General features: G+C 38.6%; 1 protein-coding gene across 1 annotated transcript; it reads right to left on the bottom strand.

The window, feature by feature from the left end:
• Window positions 1-12,462: 12,462 nt before the first annotated feature.
• On the bottom strand, window positions 12,463-13,839 carry LOC107077167 (pancreas/duodenum homeobox protein 1-like). Its single transcript, XM_015345473.2, has 2 exons — window positions 13,442-13,839; window positions 12,463-12,996 (listed from the first exon to the last, which is right to left on the bottom strand). Exons 1-2 carry the CDS (start codon window positions 13,761-13,763, stop codon window positions 12,707-12,709), a joined length of 612 nt encoding a protein of 203 aa, XP_015200959.1. The 5' UTR covers window positions 13,764-13,839; the 3' UTR covers window positions 12,463-12,706.
• Window positions 13,840-22,850: the final 9,011 nt, after the last annotated feature.

The raw sequence follows: 22,850 nt of genomic DNA, 5'->3' as shown, positions 1-22,850 counted from the left end.
CCTTCTGAATCAAGGCAAAGTTTACATTCATATGAAAACAATTGTTTACCCTTGTGAGTGGCATGCTTATATGTAATTTTATTCTCCAAAACGTAGAGGGCTTGGCTTAGGCGAAAATTAAAGATGATAAAATGGTCGTGTGACAAATTATAGTGAATTTTTAATTTCAGACAAACTTGTTCGACAGTTTTACAATTGACCCATTGTTAAAAATATTTAACAATCTATAAATCCGAAAGCAAGTATTTTTCATGTTTAAATGCACTCAAGCAGAGACAGACGGTATTCAAAGTTCGTCTCGGTAAAACTAGCAGGCAATGCAAAAATGTAAAACAACGCGTCCGCACAGCCTAGAAGAACAAAAAATACAGCATTAAGTATAAGGTGGACGTGAGTGTTTTTTTTTTGTCAAACACCAAATCTCTGGTGTGTCGCCTTCAACTGTAGAATTAATCCCATATGTTGCTATTACAATTCGTGAGGGCAGAGGGCGCTGGAATATCAGGGAAAATACAAACTACTAAAAACGACCTTACAAGCTACCCACTTCTTTCAAAATTACTTCTGTTGTACTTCTGTTTAAATTTCTCTCATTTATTATTGGTTTCCGGCTGATTCATAAAAATACACAATGTATATAATAATAAAATAAAATATAATAAACATATATTTTAAATTTTCGTTAATTTCGCACCAAATTCCATTCCTTCTCTTTACTAATGCAAAACCCCGGAAAGAGGGCGGGGAAGAGCAATTAGAGCAATTAATTCTTGCATGTTAATTAAGGTTTAAATGAATTTAAGCCCAAGCGCCCTGAATGAACCCCTTTACAGAAACCGAGCGGGTCCCTGTCTCCCGCCCTTTAGCCATTGCACTCCCGTCGCCTGTAGCTCTGTGCCGAAGCTGCATAGATCTTCCACTCTAAAAATGCAGAGCCCGGCTATTACTTCCATATGTTCCCCGGAAAGGCAGCTATGAACAGTCCCTTGTTCTAGATACTAACTGGGTACCGTATTATTTCGAAACTAGTATTGCCTGGTAATATGTTTTTTTAAGGGTATGTTCAAATCGGCATTTTAGGACTTTGTATTTTTGATCAATAAACCTAAAACATGAACAAACCATTAAGACAAACAGCTCCATACAGACTCCTTCCAACCTGCCTGTTTAGAGTCAAATATATCCTGCACATTTGAAAAAAGTCGAACGTCTACGATAATTAAATTGCCTTAAAACATCTGATGCTGATTACAATGTTTAATTATAAGTAGCCTATAAATAGCTAATGTGCACTGAGCGCAGGAGCGCATGCAGAGGGTTATAAATATAGAATAGGGGAGGAAGTGTCACACGTGTCTTAAATTTGAATATTCTGTCCCTTTTTCAACAGTGTGATTTCCGAACGAGCAAAAACCCAGATGGGACTGTGGCAGTAACTCAGATATTGATTCATCGTTCAGATTGGATTGAAACATTGTGGTAAAGCATTTGGACAGAAAACTTTCTGGAGTTGCGTGCACAAGGAGATTACATTTTAAAACCAAAACAATGGGGAATTACTTATAAGAAGTTGTAAATTGTAAAACTTGCATAGTTGTAAGTAGGCGTTCAAGTTCTGATTAGTAGCCGTCTCTGCAAGTATGATTTACTTCTATAACAATTACACGTCCCTAGCCAACTCCAGAAATACCGCGAGTCCTTTAAAGTTGAAGATTACATGGAATAACCTGTTTATTCTTCCAGATCTATTTGTATTTTTTTACAGTAGCCTCGGGTAATTTGGAAATCCTCATCGAAAAGCCTCGCATACCCTTCTGAGTGTGCACAAACTGGACAGTGAACAAACATCCCCCTTGCCAGGACTGTAGTCATGAAAGGTTTAACGAAAATGTATCACCGACAATTTTGTAAAAAATATTAACATACAAAAAACATTTCAAAGCACAGAGAAGAACGCCTCTGCTTTAATCTGTGAATGTTGATGCATAATTATTTATTTATTCGCGTTGATATGGACGTTTAGCCTTCGCGATGTCCCATAACGATATGAGTGTTAATGAAAGTTCTGTAGGAATGACAGCACCCAAAGTCACCCTCACCTCTGCTGCTCCAACTCGTACTTTTCCATGACGTCACTTCCCGAAATACTATAAGTACAGTCGCAAGCCTCACTCTCTTGTGCGTATTAGTCTTTCTGCATCCTTCCTCTCTTCCCTTTATCACCTTCCAGTTTCCCATTGCTTCATTCTTTCTCTGTAGAGCTCCTGATTAATTTTCTTCTTTGGAGATGCCGTTTCTGCAGGACACAGGGTTAGTGGAACAGGCTTGATGAGTCCTGGTCAGATTGCGAATCTGATACTTTGCAGCTTTCATTAACTTCTTCCTGACTGAGGTTCACAAGCGTTTACGCCTTCTGATAAATCCGTTGGGGTGCTGAGCACAGGATTGCTCGCTGGGAGAAAATGTTGCTGCAATTAGCTGGAAGGTGGAGGCTGAACTATAAAACGTGCGGGTGTGGTTATTAACACGAGTGCTTGGAGTTCTCATCCTTAGTAAGCTTTCGAACAAGTGCTGAAACATTAACTGGAGAACCTTAAAAATGTATAATATGAGATGAATGTTCTGGCTGCTGTATTTTTAGTTAATTGCACGATTTCCCCACCGCCTCACCTCTCTCCTCTGGCCGAGCATCTTGCCTGATGGCGGAAGAAGTACCACAGAGGCACAGGATTCAGACTCCAGACTCCAGCTCAGTCTGTGGCAGTCTGCCTACATGTCACCTTTCTGATGGCCGTGAGGTTTACTCATGATAAGAGAGGGTACAGTAGATCTTAGTGCAGCCAGCAGGGCTGCTGTATTTTAATATCTGACAGACCTCTCCAGACATCTACTGTCTAGCGCTCAGCTTCAGGTAATCACGTACTTGGTGTGCATTTCAATTGATCAGTCATTTGCACAGGAACAAGTAATAGGTTTATTCCCTGCAGAAAAAAAGAAGAAAGAAAACACATTTCAGCCGTGGAGCCTTCTTCAGGTGTGAGCACCTCTCTTCTTTTTTTCAGCATGGAATAAACCTATTACTTGTTCCTTTGCAGCCTACACATGCTGACGCAGCTGCCCACCTGAACTACTACAGTCATTTGCACGTTGTGAATGTTAATAAGGTTACAAACGATTTAAAGTATATTACACATGGGGTATGCTTGACACTGGAGTAATATCTTCTCATTTTAAAGTCCCTGGACACCCTTTCTATAATGACACCTGAAGAAGGCTCCACACCCGAAACATGTTTCTTTTCTTTTCTTTTTAGCATGAAATAAACCTTTACTTGGCCTTCTGCATCTTTTCTATAATTAATCACATGCTTTCCCTTGGTGGAATACACAGCAAACAGTCTGCTGTTAATTCAGCTCTGAGCGCTAAAATATTTTAACACCAGTTTGGTCACTTTTACAAAATGTAGCTGGAACCCCTCTGGTGATTTGTTTATCTTAATGAATCTAAACAAACTTGGACCTCTTTAGCCTTCAGACAGCATGGTACCATGGCTCTCTCCCTGTGGCAGAAGCTCCATAGATGATGGGTCAAGGCTGAGTTTGGCCCAAAGAGCAAAAGGCAAACAGACCCCAGTGGTGGCTCAAAGCAACCGATACAAAAATGCAGCAGCATCGTTTCTAAACCCTCAGGATCAAACTGAATTAACTGTCATTGGTCTTCTGATAAAAAAACAACCCTCTTTTCAAGACTGTCCCCAAGACTTTTCAAATCAATCAGTGTGGTGACCGAGACTCTGCACAGCAGGAGGTGCCGTGCTCCGGGCAAGAAATTAAACTGAGGTCCTCAATCCGCGATCATCAAAGATCCAGCGGCACCGCTCCTTAGGACAGTCCCGTGCCCCGGATATCTGCCTCCTCTCCCTCTACCATTCTTTAATTAAGATAAGATCACTTTATTAGCCATATACAATTTCTTGTATTAGGAATTTGTCTTTTCGCATACCCCAGCTTGCTCTCCATGAGACACACAGACGGGGAGAGAAGCTGGGGGTCAGAGCACAGGGTCAGCCATTTACACAGCACCCCTGGAGCAGTTGGGGTTAAGGGCCTTGCTCAGGGGCCCAACGGAGTAGGATTCCTCTGCCAGTCGCGGGAAACAAACTGGCAACCTTCCAGCTACAGGGCGCAGATCCTGAGCCACAGAGCCACCGCTCTGCCCAAGTTCGTCTGCTGAGACCATTTCTCACGTTTCCATCTGATGTGCTGTGGAGCTGGGCCGCTGGTGCCGAATAGCTCCTGTTCACCACCCTGGTGAGATCGGCACTTCAGAGATGGATGAGTCGGTTTCGCTACTAATGTGAAGCGCCTTGCGCTTTATGCTTTGGGGGTAAATCTCCTCTCCTTTATGAAGCAATGACTGTTGCATATTCAAAATTGTGATTGACAAATTTACGATTTATTAATGAAATTGATTTATTCATGTCCGGGCAAAATTAAACCATATAAGAAGAGAATGATTATATTTTAACTTTAAAAGGTGTAAACAACTTGCACTTTTTTTTCGAGAGACTTTCTGTAAGTAAGAATTCCATTGTACCAGTACCGGTTACATATGGCAATAAAGTTCAAGTTTAAGTTCCAGTTCAATAAATTACTGGTGCTTTATAATTTTAGGCCAACATTTATTTTTTTAATACAATAAAATCGTTTAATACAAATCCGCTACAAAGGAAAGTAAGGAATTTTAAAAGAAATAAAGCCTAAATGAAAGATAGAACTACAACACAACACTGCATATACTGTTTCATGCATGTAGTTACTATTTATTCATTCCAAAGCTTCCACACACTTTTATCCCCTCACCAAATTTGAAGTAAGATAAGATCATGTTAAAAGAAACCGTGCCCAAACCACGACCAAACAAATTCCGGGTCCCTTTGGATAACTAATTTAAGACTTGGTCTGGACATAGAGAACAAGGCCACTAATCGGCTAGCTAGCCTACCACTCTGATCGGTATGTGACACTGAACGCTTGTAAATAGCCGGTGTAAACGTGATTTGAGTGACATCTATTGATGTTTACTGAAGAAAATATCTGTCTATGTCAGCTTATTTGCAGTCCTTGAGCGAACAGCGCGCATCCGCCAACCGTAGCAAGGGCCGCGCGTACCGCCGTGGTGACTTCAGCGGCGCTCATCCGCACGAGGGCGCTTCTGACAGTCTGTTCGGCGCTGAACTCTTCCTTTGTCGAAGCAGTGTTAGCGTTTGCAGTATCATAAACACCTTCTTCGGAGAGTACAAATTCACACGCCATCTTTTCAATTGGTATTAAGTGAAATGTTAACTTAAACTCACAGCAGGATCAATCACTATATGCCGACTTGTGCATACGTAAACTTTTCAAACTTATTGTGGTGTTGGTCTTAACATTTACTTGCGTTAACTAATTAACAAGTTAACAAATTGTTTTCCGTCCACCTGCCACCTGCCCCGCACTCTAACGACATTTCTTACTCCTAATGAAGGCTTCATCAATAGTAAGAGCTTCTCAACAATAACTTGTTACCTCACGATGCGCCACTTCTAATGAATTCTGATGCCAACTTCTTCCTCCTGTTCGGCCTTAATCGAAATGGGCTCCGGAGCTTCCTAGCCACCTCGTTTTCTGTTACTCTCTGAGGTAAAATTGAAGTGTGGTTTGTCTTTCTATTTTGTTTTGCAGGACTGTTTCTTCAGATTATTGAATCTGAATTATTGAATTATTGAGTCTTGCTCAGACACTTCTTCTGATCAAATGTCAGTATCTTGTGATGGAGAGATACGTCATTAAACGATAAATCAACTGAATTAATATTAACAGATACGCTCCCTGCGCAGATCAGAATAAGACAGTTATTTAGCACTGCGCAAGCGCAAGTGTGTGGTAGTCTCACAATCACGTACAAAGTAAAACCGCATTGACCCCTTCTTTGACAATAACAGGATCACAAATATTGGGGTGCTCGAGCGCACAAGTACTGGGATCTATGTGCGCGGCAGGCTAAAATAATATTAACACGCAGCTCCAGGTTCCACAGCACTGCTGTTGCTACTGTTTCAAGCGTGATGTACCGATAACCTCATACACCAACAGCACTGAACTACATTTCCCATCCGGGATCATTTTATCAGCATCGAAACGTAACTGAAAAGAGGTCTAATGCTGCCGGCCAAATGTAAGCATATCCTGGCACACTACTGAACGTTTTCAGTTGGTTACAAGTTCCCTGCGCAGTCGGGATCATTTAATCGTCAAATCCTGCTAATCCCATCAAGTCCTGCTGAAGAGAAATGCCCGCTGCTTTGGTATACAACCCAAACCGCTGTGAAAATAGCGTCTGTCGCGCTGTCTGTTACTTTTCAGGTTTTTCGATTAGTAGCAACAACATTTGTTTGCAAAGATCTCACACAGTAGTGCGGAACCCTGATTACGCGTATCAGTCTCATCAGGTGCTCGCCCGAAATCTTCTTACACCTTTTGCTTAGACATGTGTCTAAATTAATCCTGTTGGGAAATTTGTATAAATAAACACAGCGGATGCAGATGACTGAGTCAGCAGAGTGAGCAGGTGGGGAACTATCTCAAAAATTGGTTAATTAAAATAAGGAAAGGAAATGGTGAAAAAGTATGTTAATCGTATTTTAAAAAAGTGGTTCTGTGCCACTTTGCTCTTTAAGGACAGAGCTAGCCATTGCAATACAAACTGCGTCTGAAAGACTTCCTAAGATCCACTTCTGGGAAACATCCAAAAGATAAATTAAGTAGAAAATACTCCGGAGGAAACGAGGATTTGTATTTCCATTCTCTTTTTCTCTGTCACACTGGAGCAATGCAAACCCTGACCACCCTTTTGGAGATGGTGCTTAAGAATCTGTTTTAAAGTGAAATATTACAATGATTAATTAACGCAAGCAAGAACAGAAAGCCAAGCAAAATGCATGAAATAACATACAACAAATAGAAAAGAAAACAATTCCATATAAAATGATTTTCCTACAGTTCCTTCAGAAGACTGGACAAGTATAATATTTAAGGGACTTGCAAAGAAAACGTCTGTAAAATGCAAATCGTTCAAAACACACCACACATTTTAAATGAACAAAAAAAGATTTACAGTATATAGAACACTACGTCTTGATTTTAATTTTGAAAAGGATTTTGTTTGTATCATTCCTGACAACTCCTGTTGAAGCTTCTAAATGTGAAAAAGCATGAAGCTGAGTGTTAGAGTCCCTCAGTGGTACACACTTGTGCAAAACTACTCACCGGACACAGCTGTGAGTCACGTTGCGTTTTAAAGATATGCGGGCTCTGGGATTAAAGAACACACAGACTTTGGGATTAAAGAACACACACACTTTTAAATTAAAAAGAACAAAAATTGGTAACCTGTTTAAATAAAAACTTTATACTCGTAATGAAAGTGTTTTGTGAAAATATAATTTAATTGGAACAGGACTAGAAGGGCCATTTGCACTTGTATTAAATGGCACAGATTGGGATCATTATAAAATAATTTCAGGTTATGTCTGATTTCTGTAGATAGGAATGGGTTTATTCGTGCATTACTTAAATCTATTACTTAGAAACCCTCTTTATGAGCAATGCATGAACAATGCTTTAAACTAATGTGGGTTTAGTTTAGCACTGTGTTTGGCATTATAACCATGTGTAAAAACCTTTATCCACCTGTTACTTATCTTGGTGTGCCAAAATGATGCCAAATAATATAGTGACATTGTATTCTTGCAGGAGCCTCAAATCTGTGTCAACTGGGCAACATTAATTTTCCAGAATTCAACTCCGATATTTTGTTGTAGGTATAATTCATCAGCACAGCAGACGAATTCAAACATTTGACATTTCAGCTGTGTACATTTTCAAGTGGTCGTGCTCTGTTTTCATCCTGATAAAAGAACTAGGAATTTATTTTCTAGCCTACCGGCTTGACTCCAGTTTTCAAGCATCGACGTTCTGTCTGTAATGAAAATGCTAATTTCATTAGAATGTGTAACAGATTAACTAGAATGACTAATGGAAATGACTAAATAAATCAAGCTAAATTAAAAATAAAACAAGTGCTGTGTTACATTGAAAATATTCAATTGGTTTGAGTATGTTTAGGAGCAATTTTCTCTTCTACATAATGACAAATCTAAAATGAAAAGTTCAGCAAATTATACTGGTTCCAATAATCCAGAAATACCACTTCGTTACTGCAGGTGATGTCGGTGGCCCAGTAGGTGGCACTGTTCACTCTACCAGAACAAGTGTCCCTGATGTAGTGGCCGGAGACACTGCTGTAGGAGGTGCCATCTGTTGGAAGAGATGTTAAATTGAATGATATAAATACATGCCATGGAAACCGGGCAACACTTTGCTCCCACTGCCAGCAGGGAGAAATCGAGACAGAGATACACTCTCTGCTGCGCTGGGAGAAACACTCTGGGATTAGACAAACATTCTCCCCCAAATAACAAATCTAATCCCTGAATTCCCACACCTGCCAGAATCAGAACAGCCCCCAATCCTACTGGGGGACGGAACTCAGTTGAGCTGGCAACCCAGTATGTAAACTCCTGTCCCAGCCTGAGGAACAGTGAGGGTGTCTTTCAATAATGTTTGGTTTTATGTGATGTATGTGATTGTTCAATGACGTGTTCGTTTTATAAAAGTCTGTAGATGTTGTATTGATTGTATATGCTTTGGCAATGCTGTAATGATAGATTATGCCAATAAAGCGGCTTGAAGTTGAAAACTAAGGAGTTTGGTCAGAAGCAGAGCCCATTTAGAAGAAAGGCCTACAGAAAGAGCGAGCCCGACAGCACCTGGATGGAAACCCTGCTCTGACTGCACACCGCACTGACACAGGACGTGTTGGAAAGCTGAGTTTGCTTTTGATCCACGAATGTGTTAGTACAATGTTTACAAATTCACTGAGAATGTGCTGTTTGATGTTATGAGATATTTGCCACATTACAAATTCACAACGTTCACATCGTGTGTATGCTTTTTAAAGACGATATTAAGTTGGGAATTTATAGCACATATTACTAAAATCACAAGTGAACAATATGGCAAGATTTAGTACAGAACGTTTCATGAACATTCACTGGAGTCAACAGACTCGAAAAACTTCTGACAACGCGTGTCTGTACCGAACTGCAAGTATTTAAGATATCTGCGCCGTTATCCGATTTTCTTGATAAGTAAAAAAAACTCACTCTAGCAGACTACAGGTCTGTAAGATGTCTTGGTTGCATATTTGTTTTCTATTGATTCCTTAGAAAGTATTAAGTCTTAGCGGGAAAAAAAAATCTTTTAGAAGTAAAAAAAATCGTCTAAACGTATAATTTATCATTACTCTTAATAGAACGTCTGATTGGAAAACAAACCTGAAATTGTCTTTGTAATTTTGGGGGGAAATAGTGCGGGTATTTCCTATGGAACTGTCCATTAAGATAAAAAAAGCACAATGATTGAATGTTTTCGTGTTGCACTGATGAAAGGCTACCACAGCTCACATCATTCGCTTCCTGCAAATACTAATTGCGAGAAAACGTAAACAACTAAACTTGTCTCTGGAATCCAACGTGTCTTTCAAAACGTGTTTTTACATTTAAAAACTCCTGTCAGCTCGTTTTTGAAATACATTTCTGAAAAACTTAAACATGGTTTTACTTCGCATTTTTACATTCACTAATCCACTTGTCATTTGCGAATGTCAGTTAGCGCTTTGTACATTTTCACATGAATGCTCCGGTGGGCTGTGATCACCAGCTACAGGTGCGTGTACTGGGTTATCACATTACATTCCAGCGATGTCCCACTCTACCGACGTTAACGCGTAGCAGCACTATACAACCACCTTCGACAGACTGTAATTCTAAAACAATATGGATTTTATGACGTCTTTAAATGATAACCAGTTATGTGCTAATTCACAGGGGTTCAACCTCATGAACGGTGTGGGTCAGGTGGTAGCGATCACGGGTGGCAGCCTGAAAAGTCATAGAATACCTTCAAATTCAAATGACTCAAAACATTTTTTTGTGGAAAAAAACGTATGCATTTTAGCTTCCAATGAACTAAAAAGGCATGCAAATATTATAAGGATGTAGATTTTCATTGTGTAAAATGATGGGTTACACAAGAACTGTTAATTTACATAAATGGGTTTCATTTCGATGCTCATTTTTTGACTGATACATGAATGTAGACCTTATTGAACATTTATGCTCTCAGATATGTTAAAACATATATGGAAATTAAACTAGGGCAACTCCATATTGTATTAAAATTGACAGTGAATGTCATGATTATGTTGGGTTTTTTTGTATTACAAATGTTCGCGTTATTGTGTACTGCTTTGGCTATACAATCAAATACCTCACCCACAGCATCTATCGATCTATGTGAGTAGTCTGAAAGAATTTGTGGCCTCACCATTACTCCGCTAAGGCAATCCTTCTGAATTTACCTTTCCGTTTATCACAATCTCGCCTCTGCCTTCTCGCACAGGTGCGCGTACAGACTGTTGCTGTTTAGTTATTCTGTTGCTGAGCGACAAAGACAGACTCCGCACCCACCCGCGGCGCAGCTCTGACTTACTGTTTGCACAAATTCGCAGGGCCAAAGTCATCCTTGTACTTTGCGTGGACACAAAGCTTTTCTGCCACTCTGGGCCTATCAGCACAGTCCTTCTGTAATGCACTCGCTGGTGTGCTCATTGAAAGGTATGGTTTATAAACGAAACACGAAAACTATGAAATCATATCTTGAGCACAAGGCTGTCAATAATTCGTTGTTGAAGTTTCTGCAAGACTGTTTGCTTACGCACGCCCAGTAGATAACTACTTCCAGCAGGTGCCATTATGAGACACGAAATCCCCATGTTCGTTAAGAAAGAAGCGTTTCAAACGTGGAAATGGGGTCTTGCTTACGCCACCTCTCAACGGCCATGAGCTGCCATCTGAATATTATTCAAACGTGAAAACTAAGCCATCCATGGAGAGGTTTACATTTAGAAACGAAAAAGTTGTTATTATTTTTTAGCTGGTTGAAAAAAGATTCAAACTGTTTTTAGATTTGAACTGTGTAAATCCAGATTTGAAAATTATATGACATATTACAATTACATATTTCATATTACATTAACGCTGTGACTCTACACGTTTTTCTTTTGTTGTTGTTTTTAGTCAGTCGGTGTAATTTTAAAGAATCATTTAAAATAAAAGTGATATTATTAGAAATGCTATCTGAAATATTAATGATAGGACAGAACAGTTCAAAACGCAATAAAGTAGCCAAGGCTAACAATCAATGGATGCAATTGGGATTTCATCAAATCCACTTCCATCAGGTACTCTCCAGCTACTCCTAGGAAGGCCAGTGAAATATACTTTTTAACAGAGTGTGAAAAAGTAACAGTAGTCTAACTAGAAAAAGAGTAGGAGTCTGTGAGGGCCATTGAACACGCTTCTGCATCACACGCCCTGAAGGGTTTCACGCTGAGCCTGGCGCTATAGGCAGATAATAAATTAATATTTTAAGTTATTCTAATGTTTTACATTAAATTAAAAGACTCAACACCCAATATGAAAACCATCCTAATTGATATATACATGAGAGTGAAAAGAAATGGCGTACTTGTTGCTCACTGTGATATTATTCTTCGAAATTAAAAAAGAAACGTCAGACAACAGCGTGAGGAAAACATTTCCTAGCCTGGGCTGACGTTTATGGATATCTAGACCTACTATACTGTATATACGGACCTTTGTAGGTATGTTGTCTTAATTGTAGTGTGTACAGAAACACAGATTACCTAAAAGACGTATCTTATTCAAAACGTTTCAGTACAACCCAGAAGTAATATGGGCTTCACATGATACAGTTGTGTGGAGAAGATATAAAAGCAAAATGAATTAAGTGCGTATTAGGGAAAATAAATAGCGCGTTTAAAAATATTTTAAATACGTAGATTTCAAAATACATACAGAAACATTCATTTTATTCATTGACATTATAGTGACTGTCGTAAAAGAATTCTCCAGAAGCACAAACATATTAACTACACCATTCAGGTAATTAATAAACCTGAGGTAGTCAAAGAGGTTGTAATTATGATCATACAAACGTTTTGTATGTCTTCAGCGTTTGTAATAATTGGAATAAGAGTCTTGCCAGTTTGTTGAAGAAGCTTAAGACGGAGAAGCAAATACAGTTCGGTAGTACTAGATGGTAAAACACGTAAATCCATCTTCGAGATGGTATATGTTTTGGGCTTTATCTTTATCATTATCTTCAGCATTTTTTAATTAATTATTATTATTATTATTATTATTATTATTATTATTATTATTATTATTATTATTATTATTATTATTATTATTATTATTATTATTATGACCCTCGTTGCGAACCTTGGCCCTGTCAACCCTATCAATGTTCTTGCTGTTTGTATTTTTATGCGTAAATCCTCCTCTGGGGGCTCAGAATGGACACAATTAGTTGAAAGTTGTTGTTTTTTTCGATTGCTGAAGTCACTAAAATGTAGACCAAACGGACAGGGTTTAAATATTTTCAGGGAATGTATTTCTTTAGAAGGGACTGGATCGCGTATCGGAAATGGTTTGGTTACAAAATAGTATCCTCAAAAAGTTTCATAAGACGTTTTCATGTCCTGGGTCTTCGTCATTCCGTTTTTTCAGTGGGTCTGAACTGGAGCCACGGTGCCGCTGGGCCTCTTCCCTTTTCCGCTTCATTCTCCTGTTCTGGAACCAGATCTTGACGTGTCTCTCCGTGAGCCCCAGCGCCGCCGCCAGCTCCACTCTGCGCGCTCGGGATATGTACTTGCTGTAGTGGAATTCCTTCTCCAGCTCTACAAGCTGGGCTCTGCTGTACGCGGTCCGAGTCCGCTTGCTGTCATCCGTGTCCTCCTGGGGGGCGCCACCTGGAGCATCACATTCACACGGGCGTTAGTACAGATTTCTTCAAACTCGGAAAGAAAAATAGACGTAAATAGTGTGTAGCAGTAAAGTTATTTTGAATGGCCTACATTTAAGTGTCGATAAGTATTTCTCTGAATTTTGCTTTTATTGCCACCTCCCTCGAGTACAGATATCAAGGACTGAACAACGATAAAATGAATTGCAGTTCTCGGTGCACAGTGATTCAGTCACCTTCACCTCACCATCAACTTCAGCGCTTACACCACACCAGGATTAAGGGTGCCCAGAGGATCTTTCATGAACTCCTTGTTTGAGTTGTAAATATTATTTACATACAATGTGTTATCATTCTTATTTTTTTAAGGGTACTATGCATTCGGAAAAGGCTCATGGAAAGTCGAACAAAGCAGAGAGGGACTCTCGCTCCAGCGGTCGGAGAATACACACCTGGGAAGGGCGAGGGGTAGGCATGAGTTCTGGTGCTTCTCATCCAGGGGAACCGCGCCAGTCCGCCGCTCTCTGTCAAAGAGCCACGCTTATCTGGGAGGTACTCGTAATTAAAGGCTTGCTCAGGACCGGAATGCTGACAGGAAGGCAGTTCATAAGGAATGGAGTCCCTTCTGATCGGATCTCCGTAACAACCGAAAGGAGATCTGAAAGGCGTCTGATCTGCGCCCCGAGAATACAGACAGGTAGACGGGCTGTGACTGTACTCCCGGTGGCTCTGGGATTCCAAACTATTATCAAAACGCATATTTAGACTGTCCATGACTGAGTGCGAATCCAGAGAAAGTTGGTGATGGGACGTCCATTCAGACTCTCAGACTACTGTCCATGAGTGAACAAGTTAACTTTTAGTAACCTGTAAATGTCCACCTGTTTGCAGTCACATGATTAAGAGCGAATGCCTAATTGGATAACACTTACAAGATTCGTTTTTTCTGCGCAGACTGCATGTATAATTTTATTTATTTTTTATTTTGGAATTACACTTTATTAAACGCAATAAATCTTTCAATACTTTAAAATCAAAACAAAAAAAATGCGACTCGGGGACTTTAACAACTTTTCGTTATTACCTTAGTACAGTCCTGGAGTTGAGGTTCATCAGCTCCTTTCGCAATCTCGGCTGTTATCTTCCTTCCGGAACGGAACACATATTGACAACAAGTGTCAACAAATGCAACAGTCAATCAGCCCCAAGTCCGAAAGACAAGCTTTGAAGACATAATTGTTTGGTTAGAAAATATTGATTGGCTAGAGACTCTGGGTGCATTCAAAAAGAATTACCTTAAATGTGTTTTTATTACGGCCAGTAACAGTTGGAGTATTAGGAATGTCGAGAAATTATAAAACAAGAAAAAAATGTTTACATTATATTTATATTTGTATATTTTATATGTTATTGTATTTTCAGATTACCTGTAGGTACAGTAAAGAGATTAGAAAAACAACATCACACAAATTTGCAGGGCCATTTAAAACTGTTATACGTACAGTAACTGCCTGGGTTATATATACGGTGAGTATACTCTACAGATATGCAGTGCTCGCCACAGAAAAAAAAGCTTCAATTGTAGGAAGAATAATGCTCATTTACCCAAGCCGAAGACTGTCGATTTCACTCACCTTTTCCAGTGACACTGAAATGCTCCTTATCTTGGTTTCCCTGGAACGTGAAATCAATAACTGCAGTGAACAAGTAGAGAAACTCTGGACTTTGTTAGAAATGGTATTTGCAGTGTGTGGCTGTGCTATCAGGAGGAGTGATAGCTCAGCTGGGAAGTCAAACACTTAGTAAAGTTAACAGAACAAGTTTGCAAAGAAAACAAATCACTGTTCTTGTTTTATCAGGATTTCACTATTAAGTGAAAAACAGACATTCCAGATCAAGAAACCCCAGCTAACAAATTAAATTTTAATTTGATTATTTGGAAACAAACTCCTACAGTAGCATCTAAATGATAATTTAGACTCATACAAATGTGTGCCAAGTCTTGGAGTAATGGCTTTAGGGTGTCTTACTTATCAATATACTCAGTTTTCATAACATAAATCTTCTAACATGCAGGGTTGGAGTACTGATTTTTGCAGCTCTATAGTAATGGGAGAGGCTGGGGAAATCCATGCCAATCCTTTGTCAAAATGTAGTCAACACTCTAGAAATAACTAGCATTTGCTGTTTGGGGTTCATTAAGCTAAGAAGAAATATCAGCTGCTGCAATTATATATTCATGTAATAGATGTCCACTTAATTTTAGAAGAAATAATATGATTTTTTTATTTAAAATGAAGTACTGTACTCTACACTTCCCATGGAATTTCTTTTGATATTTAATGTATTATAGCAGTGTTGAATTTATTATGAATTTAGGGCTGTTATTTTAAAATATTACTGACAAATCATTGAAGATGAATCAATGTTTAATGACAGTAATACAAAATATATATCAGTGTATGTAGGTGCATATATAATTTAATGAAAGTTAGAAATTAAAGTTCATCACTCAGATTTGTGTAGTTATATCTTCAAAGAAAGACCAAGGTCTGAAATTAAATTATGAATTTGACCCATCCAACAACTGCAAATTGCAAAAGCAGAGCTCTGTCAAAGGCTCCCTGATTCTGTCCAATTGAAATATGTGAATACTGGGTTTGTAATTTGATAACAGCAGATTCATCCTATTATTTATTTATTCTTAGTACATAGATGTAGAATGTTAAAAGCAAAGCAACAAGTTATAAATATGAATTGATTTGTTGACAGAAAACATATGTCTGTGAATATATACAGTAGCATTGAAGGTATATGAAATTTGCTATGAAAACATTAATAGTATTTACCAAATAATTAATGGAGCTTAATTAGTCAAGAGTCACCTTTAACATACAGTCAAGTAAAACTTACATGCATGGTTCAGCAAAAAGTACTAGTCAGATGCAATGACTCCTGAAAGTGAATACTTCTCAGAGGGAAAATTTTTTTTCACTTTTGATCAAAGATTTGAGTGAGGCAAGCCCAAGAAGAACTCATTTATCTTCTTATAGAGCATTCCATATGAAAGATATCAGATGGAATTGTCTCCAAACGCTGAAGTAAAAATTTAAGAAGATTTAGTTGCATTGACTGTGTACAATAACTCAATCTCCAAATACTGTCCATGACCCATTACAGCTGCTTGTATCAAAGAACGTGATTGCTTTCTTTCTGTGGGTGAAACTGTACATCTTAAACAAGAGCAATGCTTTCTCAGAGGAGCCATACTGTAGCTTGGGGTTTAAGTGTTATGCTGCAGAGTTGACACTGCTGATGGCTGTCTGTCCCAGGAGTATGTCATATTAACAGACAAATTCTCTACTAGAAATGAGAAGACTAACTTTTTCCTTTTGATACATGGTTATAAATGTTTATACACCTTAACATTTTTTTGCTTATTTAATCCACACTTTGTCTAAAACATATTGCTTCCTCGCATTGTCTGAAAGGAAAATTGAAAAATAATTTATAATAGCCTATTAAACATAGCCTGTTAAACAGGAGTATTGCACTGCTTTTATTTCTCAGTATGTTCACACTAATACTGTTTAAGAAACGTGTTTCTGGAGCATTATGCAACATAGAATTTCCTCTTCTTTTGCATTGTAAGTCAAGTCAATAATTTGCTGCTCAGTGCTGATAACAGTACCCATCTCTCCTCTGTGTTTTTGCACATAGTTACTAGCCCTTGCAATCTTCTTAAAATACTCAGCAATGCATTGGTCTCTGGATGGGGTTTATCTTCTACGAGCATGACAGTATTTACAAAACCATCTTGCTAAATTGTTTGCTTGTAGTTTATTGATCCTAGAATCCCATTAAAATGTTTTATGTAAGATCCCAAAGAAGTCAGCTTCAACACCAAAAACTTTAGTGCAAATTCCCCAACACAATTTAAATTACTACCTCCTATTTTCGATTTCGTTGCTACTAAAACTATTTTTGACCTATGTATCTGGGTCCTTATATCATTGCTGGTCTTACACATGTCATCTGTGTTGCCTTAGTCCTGGTCTTTCAGGATTTTTGAACACCTGAATGAAGTCTCTACATAGACTTCTCCATTCCAAGCTGAAAAGGTTTAATTCTCTGGGCATGAGAGGATTTATTCTCTAAAATCTGTCTGGGTATGACATTCAGACCAGGAATTAGTCTGGTTGCTCCCGTGCAATAACTCTGGAGCAACAGCTGTCCTGTAGCATAATTCCACAACGGAATTCAATCCAAACAAGCACAGAGTAAATCATTGTATAAATTTTCACATTACTTCCCTTGATTTAAATTCTATACCTTTAACTATATATCCAAGTGTTCTATTGACCTATTTTATTGATTCTCCATATATACAGCGCAGACATATCCCATTTTTACAGAAGAATCATTCTTTTTTGAGATCTGGGGAATGTTCCTGCCTGGAAAAGCAATGAAATTCTGTTTCTTCCTCAACTGTACATGCAGTTAGCCATGTATTTATTGCCATGGAGTATATTCATTTGCTACAGAATTCACAGTATTTGTCCTAATGGGTGTGCATCACAGCTGAATCTTCTATTGCAGTTTTACTATGTATCATTAAAGCGTACTTCGGGATGCACTAAAATGCGTTGCAAACACAATTTGTATTTGTGCAAAACCAACACTAGAATTGTTGTGAGAACAACAAATAACACAATGGTGATGTTATGTTTTGTTGGTACATTATGTTAGGAAAAACATTACTGAATAGCTAGTGTTATATTTTAAAACGATTGTGTTTCCCCGTTAGGGACCAAATTGTTTTCTCTGCAATTTATTTTTTAGTGTGGTGCTTTCTCTAAATTACATAATATATACATATAAAAAGACTAAATGACCTTGATAGAATTGAACCATTACATAGTTCAATAATATTAACCAATAATAATAAATATTTATTTTTCTTGTAATAGGTCCTTTCATCTCCATCCTATACTGTGCAATTCGAAACAGTGCAGAAAGAATCAAATAAGTTCGCAGTCTAAATGATTTAAAAAATATTTATTTCGTGCATTTGTTTTAACTTTTTAAGCAGGACAAATCCCCCTCCCTCGCTCGCAATTTCAAAGTTCCTGTTAAGAATACTACGTAAAGCAACTTCCTTGCTACAATTTGAATGCATTTTCCCTCTGGGTATTGTGATGTGGTGAGTAAGGTTAGTGAAACGACCATAATGATATATATCCCATTCAGTTTCACCCGCGCTCTAAGGCGCAATACTATTTCATCCAGCCAGAAGCCATTAAATTAAGTTCATTATAGGAGGCACGCTCTAATGAAACAAAGGGTTGCATTTAAAAATGGTTGACACTTTTAAAAAAGGTTTCACTCTGAAAAGAATGACAAAGGAGGCAGAGACATATTGTGTGGTGACCGGGAGCTTACTAAATTAAGTCACTAAAGAAAGTGCTGATGGGACACGTGTCCAGCAGTCGCAGCTTCGTCATCTTTCCACCAACCACCCATCGAGCCCTCCCAGGTTAGGTTATTCCCAATGGTTTATGGATTTTAAAAGCTCTTCGCTAGTGATAAGTGTGTCCTTTACATCCCAGCAAAAGCTAACATTGTACTTGCGGCGCGATCTCTGGAGTGGAGGTCCCCACGCGCAAAAACATTTTTTTTGCGCTTTCCCTCTCGAGTTTCCTCCTAGTTTCCCAACGGGCTACCAGCTGCAGTCCGGTGAAAGGGAGGCTTATTAATTGTCCTTTGTCATGCATAATTACTTGATTTTCAATGGAAATTTATAAAGGACCTTTTGGAGAGTTGGGGTATTTTTTTATCTGTTAATATTGAGTAATTTGCATACATTCATCTCTTCGTCTGCCAGACTCAGGTATCGTGTCCTTGTTCTTTTGTTATTATATCAAGTGTTTGAATTGTTACAGAATCCCCCTCTCACCGCACACTGTTTTTAAAGTTTGAGTGTAGATATTGTTCAACATAAATTAAAGAATTGGGGTTATAGCGGGCAGTCTTGAATTCCCCGCTATGCTTCAGTTGAAAAGAAAGAAAAGGCCGCGACATTAAGATTGTGTGTGGTTATTCATATAAATTGGATATTTTTTATCAATGTTGGCATTTATTTTTTCTGTTTTTACTGGATTATTAAAATGTACTTGTAATTTTCTAAATCCTCTCAACTGTCTAGAAGTAAAATGCCTTCGTTGGTGGATGATTTTCCTTGTCTGTTCAGTTTAGGAGTTGGATGAACGTCTGCTACTATGGACCAAAGCTCTTTGTTAAAGTTCCTGCGATTCGCGTATTTTTTTCGTGGAAGGAAGCAAATGTTCCCCAAACCGAAGCTTAACTATATTGTTAATCAATTTTAATGGGACTGTCCGTCTTTATCTTCTACACCTGCAAGTGCCGATTCTAATTCGATTAATAGAGAATTCAATATATATTCATTAGGTGTCTTTCCCTTGATAATATATTATCAGCAGCACGAACGAGAAAGAAACCATTTATTCTCTCCTTGAAAGAGCCTGCATGAGACTGAAACTTCACCTGCCTCCCCAGTCAATTAGGAATGTATCCCAAATTCTATCAAAAACGAGTTAAATTAACCGTTAGCTAATTTCCTCATGCCCCGCCTTCGTAATCCTTCCATTTCAGTTTGGCCCTCAATTTACCACACGTTGAAGGGTTCAAACAGTGTCTAATGAAACAGTGACTAAATCGTTCTCTCAAGCTCACAGTGGAGCCCTTTAACTGTGTCTTCAAAGCCTCTGGGCTTGTAACAGTCGGGGGTCCCGCAAGTAAATGCTCGTCTTTGGCAGTACAATCTAACCTGTCAAAGCCTTTGCCCAGTCCATATAGCCTTTTTTCCCTGGAAGCAATTGCTACATAATAATCCAACGGAGGACTGAAACTGCAATTAAACTCCTTTTGGGTTAAGTTAACGCAGGGGATCAACCCAAGAGAAGCGAAAATAAAAGGGCAGGCGTGGAAGAAGAACTACTGCAGGATTCAAAATAACCCTCTGAAACAGCTGACGTGAAGCTAATATATTTACAAATAATTAGCAGAGCTCTTCCTATATTTGATGTTTGACATCTTCACTCCTGAATTTAAGATAACGTTGTTCTTAAAGGCTGGTAACTGTGCTTTAAAAAAAACATTAGATTGTTCTTATATTGCGGTGAGTGTAGTGCCAAAGGGCCATCAGTTTATACAAACGCTGTCTCCGCTACTACAGGGAATTTCCACACTTCAAGGGAAATCAGCTCTACGGCTCGGTCAGTTGGAACTTAAAGGACCAATTGTTTCGGATCGTGCCCATTCTTCATCAGCCACTCACGGTCCTTACCGCTCTGCATTGTTTACAAAGGTTTTCGGATCTGAGTCTGAGCCAAAGTCATTGTATGCCTTTCTTGGTAAAAAAAAACATGGTAAAAATGCTAATGCCTTGGTAAATGTTCTTAAGGTCGGATATTACATAACTGATAGAGATCCCCAATCTCGTCTTTTTGAAGATGGCTGGAAATGTACTTCAGTGTGAAGAACCCTTCTAAACTTGTACTCTCTGGCACTTTTCATTTGGCTTGGCAGGAGCTCTCTTGTGTGATCTTCGCTGATGTGTAAAGAAACGGACTGCTTGTTACACAGCTCCGTAAACATCTTGCGCCCTCTTATTTACTGTAGAGCTCTCCACTGGATCGTGCTGCTAGTCAGTTAAAAGGAGTGAAGTCTGAGCTCTTTGAGAAATAACGAGGAGGCCGTGAAAAAACACTCCAAAGGCTGTGTGTTAGAAGTGACAGTGTAGTTTATTAGAACGGCTCGAATCCGCCTCTAGCTTTTCAAAGCGTCTTTATCAATCTTTGTCACCTCTTTAGAAACGTTCACAATCAAAAGGAGAAGCCAGGCAGGCTCCCCACGCTCTGTTCTGGGCATTGCCAACTTAAATCTTTAAAACAGATGGAATTTGTCACGAAGTCATTAATCCGAAACCCTTCCTTCTTTCCCCGTGTGTCTGCAGTGCTGATCAGCACCCCTCCCGGATCTGGCAACCTTTGAATACACATTGCAGGAGGCTCCCTCAGAGGAGTGGGGCAGAGGAGGGCACAGACTTGAAATTTAGGTATCACATGGGTTTAGGCGCGATCAAATTTCCAAGCGTAAACTGTAAACCATTTTGTTTTTGTGGTTTACATTTTTTTTACCAAGAGAGACACAACTCTACAGTTCAATTAATTATACAAAACATACCCAAGTGAGAAGAAAATGAAATGATACTGTCCTACTTCGTAACATCTTCCATGTACGCCATTCATCAAGACAAAGCACACCGGCTGCATGTTCACACAGCGCATAGAAACCAGCACATGCGTTACTCCTCAACTTGTGCGAGTTTTCTGTCCAAATGTGACGTCATACCGTTGAGCACAGAATACAGTTCACGAAGCACCGCGGGACAGACCGGAGCAACAGCTATCAGATATGGAGGCATCTTTTGCCCGGCTTGATCATTCACTTAATTTTCTTTCTTTTTTTAACAAACAAGAATCTCTTTAAAAATAAACGAACACACTTAATGAATAGACAGGTCATTTATATGATGGTATTGTTACTTCTGTTTCTGCTGGATAGTCCTATCGGTGTAATTGCTCGTTAAATACGACAGCGTCTCTGACTTGATAGTAACTGTCCGCAGTGACACGGTGAAAATGTGTACTTTTGTACTTTATCGTAAATGCAGAATTCACGCAAATATACTGCAAATAATCTACACTGCAATTATTTGTTTTGTACTTCATATTTGATAATTATTGGACCAAAATAAAACAAAATACTACAACAACCTACTGTGGTATTCATTGATAGCCTGCGTAATACATGACATGTATTATATTCTGTGAGAGGCAGAGTCGAATTGTTTTTTGAAGTGGTGACCATGAGCTGTTCAGGAATGTCAAATTATTTGATAAACAGGTTGCTACAATATACGTGCTAAAGAAGAGGTATCGGGAGTTTTAAAGACTTACAGGAGGAGAGAAATCTGTCAGAAGAGTTACTCCTTTTGTTTTCAATTGCATCTTCAATCCCTTTTTATCGTTAAAGTTTTCAATTCCCTGCTGCCATGCACTCCGTTTTCCATTAAACCTCGTAAACTGTTTTTTTATCATTTAGTTGGTTCTAGTTTAATGAAGTAAATGTCTTAAGAAATCGAAAGCCGCGTTTAGAGACAAATTCATGGGATTAAACTTTGAAAGAGGTCGGATTCACTTCTATTCTCTGTACATTGAAACAAGATAGGCTGAGGTCAAGTGAAAAATACATTAATTTACACTAGCAAAAGCAGATTAATTCGGCGCGCAGTAAGAATTCATTGATGCCGAGTGACAGTTTCCGATATTGTAAGATTTCTTCTAGAGGGAAGTAATTCAAGTCGATTAGGTTTCATTTCCGAAAGGGGATGTTTATCTTCACGTGAGGCCTTCGTGTAATTGTAGAATTAACTTTATTATTGGTTTATCGAGCTCCGGTTAGATTCTAAATTAAATCATATATTTTATATTTGAATTATAAACTTAGCTTCACGTTACCGTAGGAGATGAGAGAAAAATGTGCATCAACACTGAAGTAAATATGGCACTAATGTAACACACAACTTCTGAATGGCCGGGTAAATTCGTGCGTTGAGATTGCCGCAGACGTATGTTACTTGAAATTAAATCATATGCTTTACTGCTTATAGCTTTTCTGTAAGGAATCTGTTATCTTGTTTGCAAATATACATATTGTTCAATTTATAGGAATGTGGTTCAAGGCTTCAATGTTTTATTTAAATAAATATAAATATAC

Source organism: Lepisosteus oculatus, chromosome 1 (assembly GCF_040954835.1).
Source record: "Lepisosteus oculatus isolate fLepOcu1 chromosome 1, fLepOcu1.hap2, whole genome shotgun sequence".
In the NCBI taxonomy this organism is placed as follows: domain Eukaryota; kingdom Metazoa; phylum Chordata; class Actinopteri; order Semionotiformes; family Lepisosteidae; genus Lepisosteus; species Lepisosteus oculatus.
This window is presented reverse-complemented; position numbering and strand designations above follow the sequence as displayed.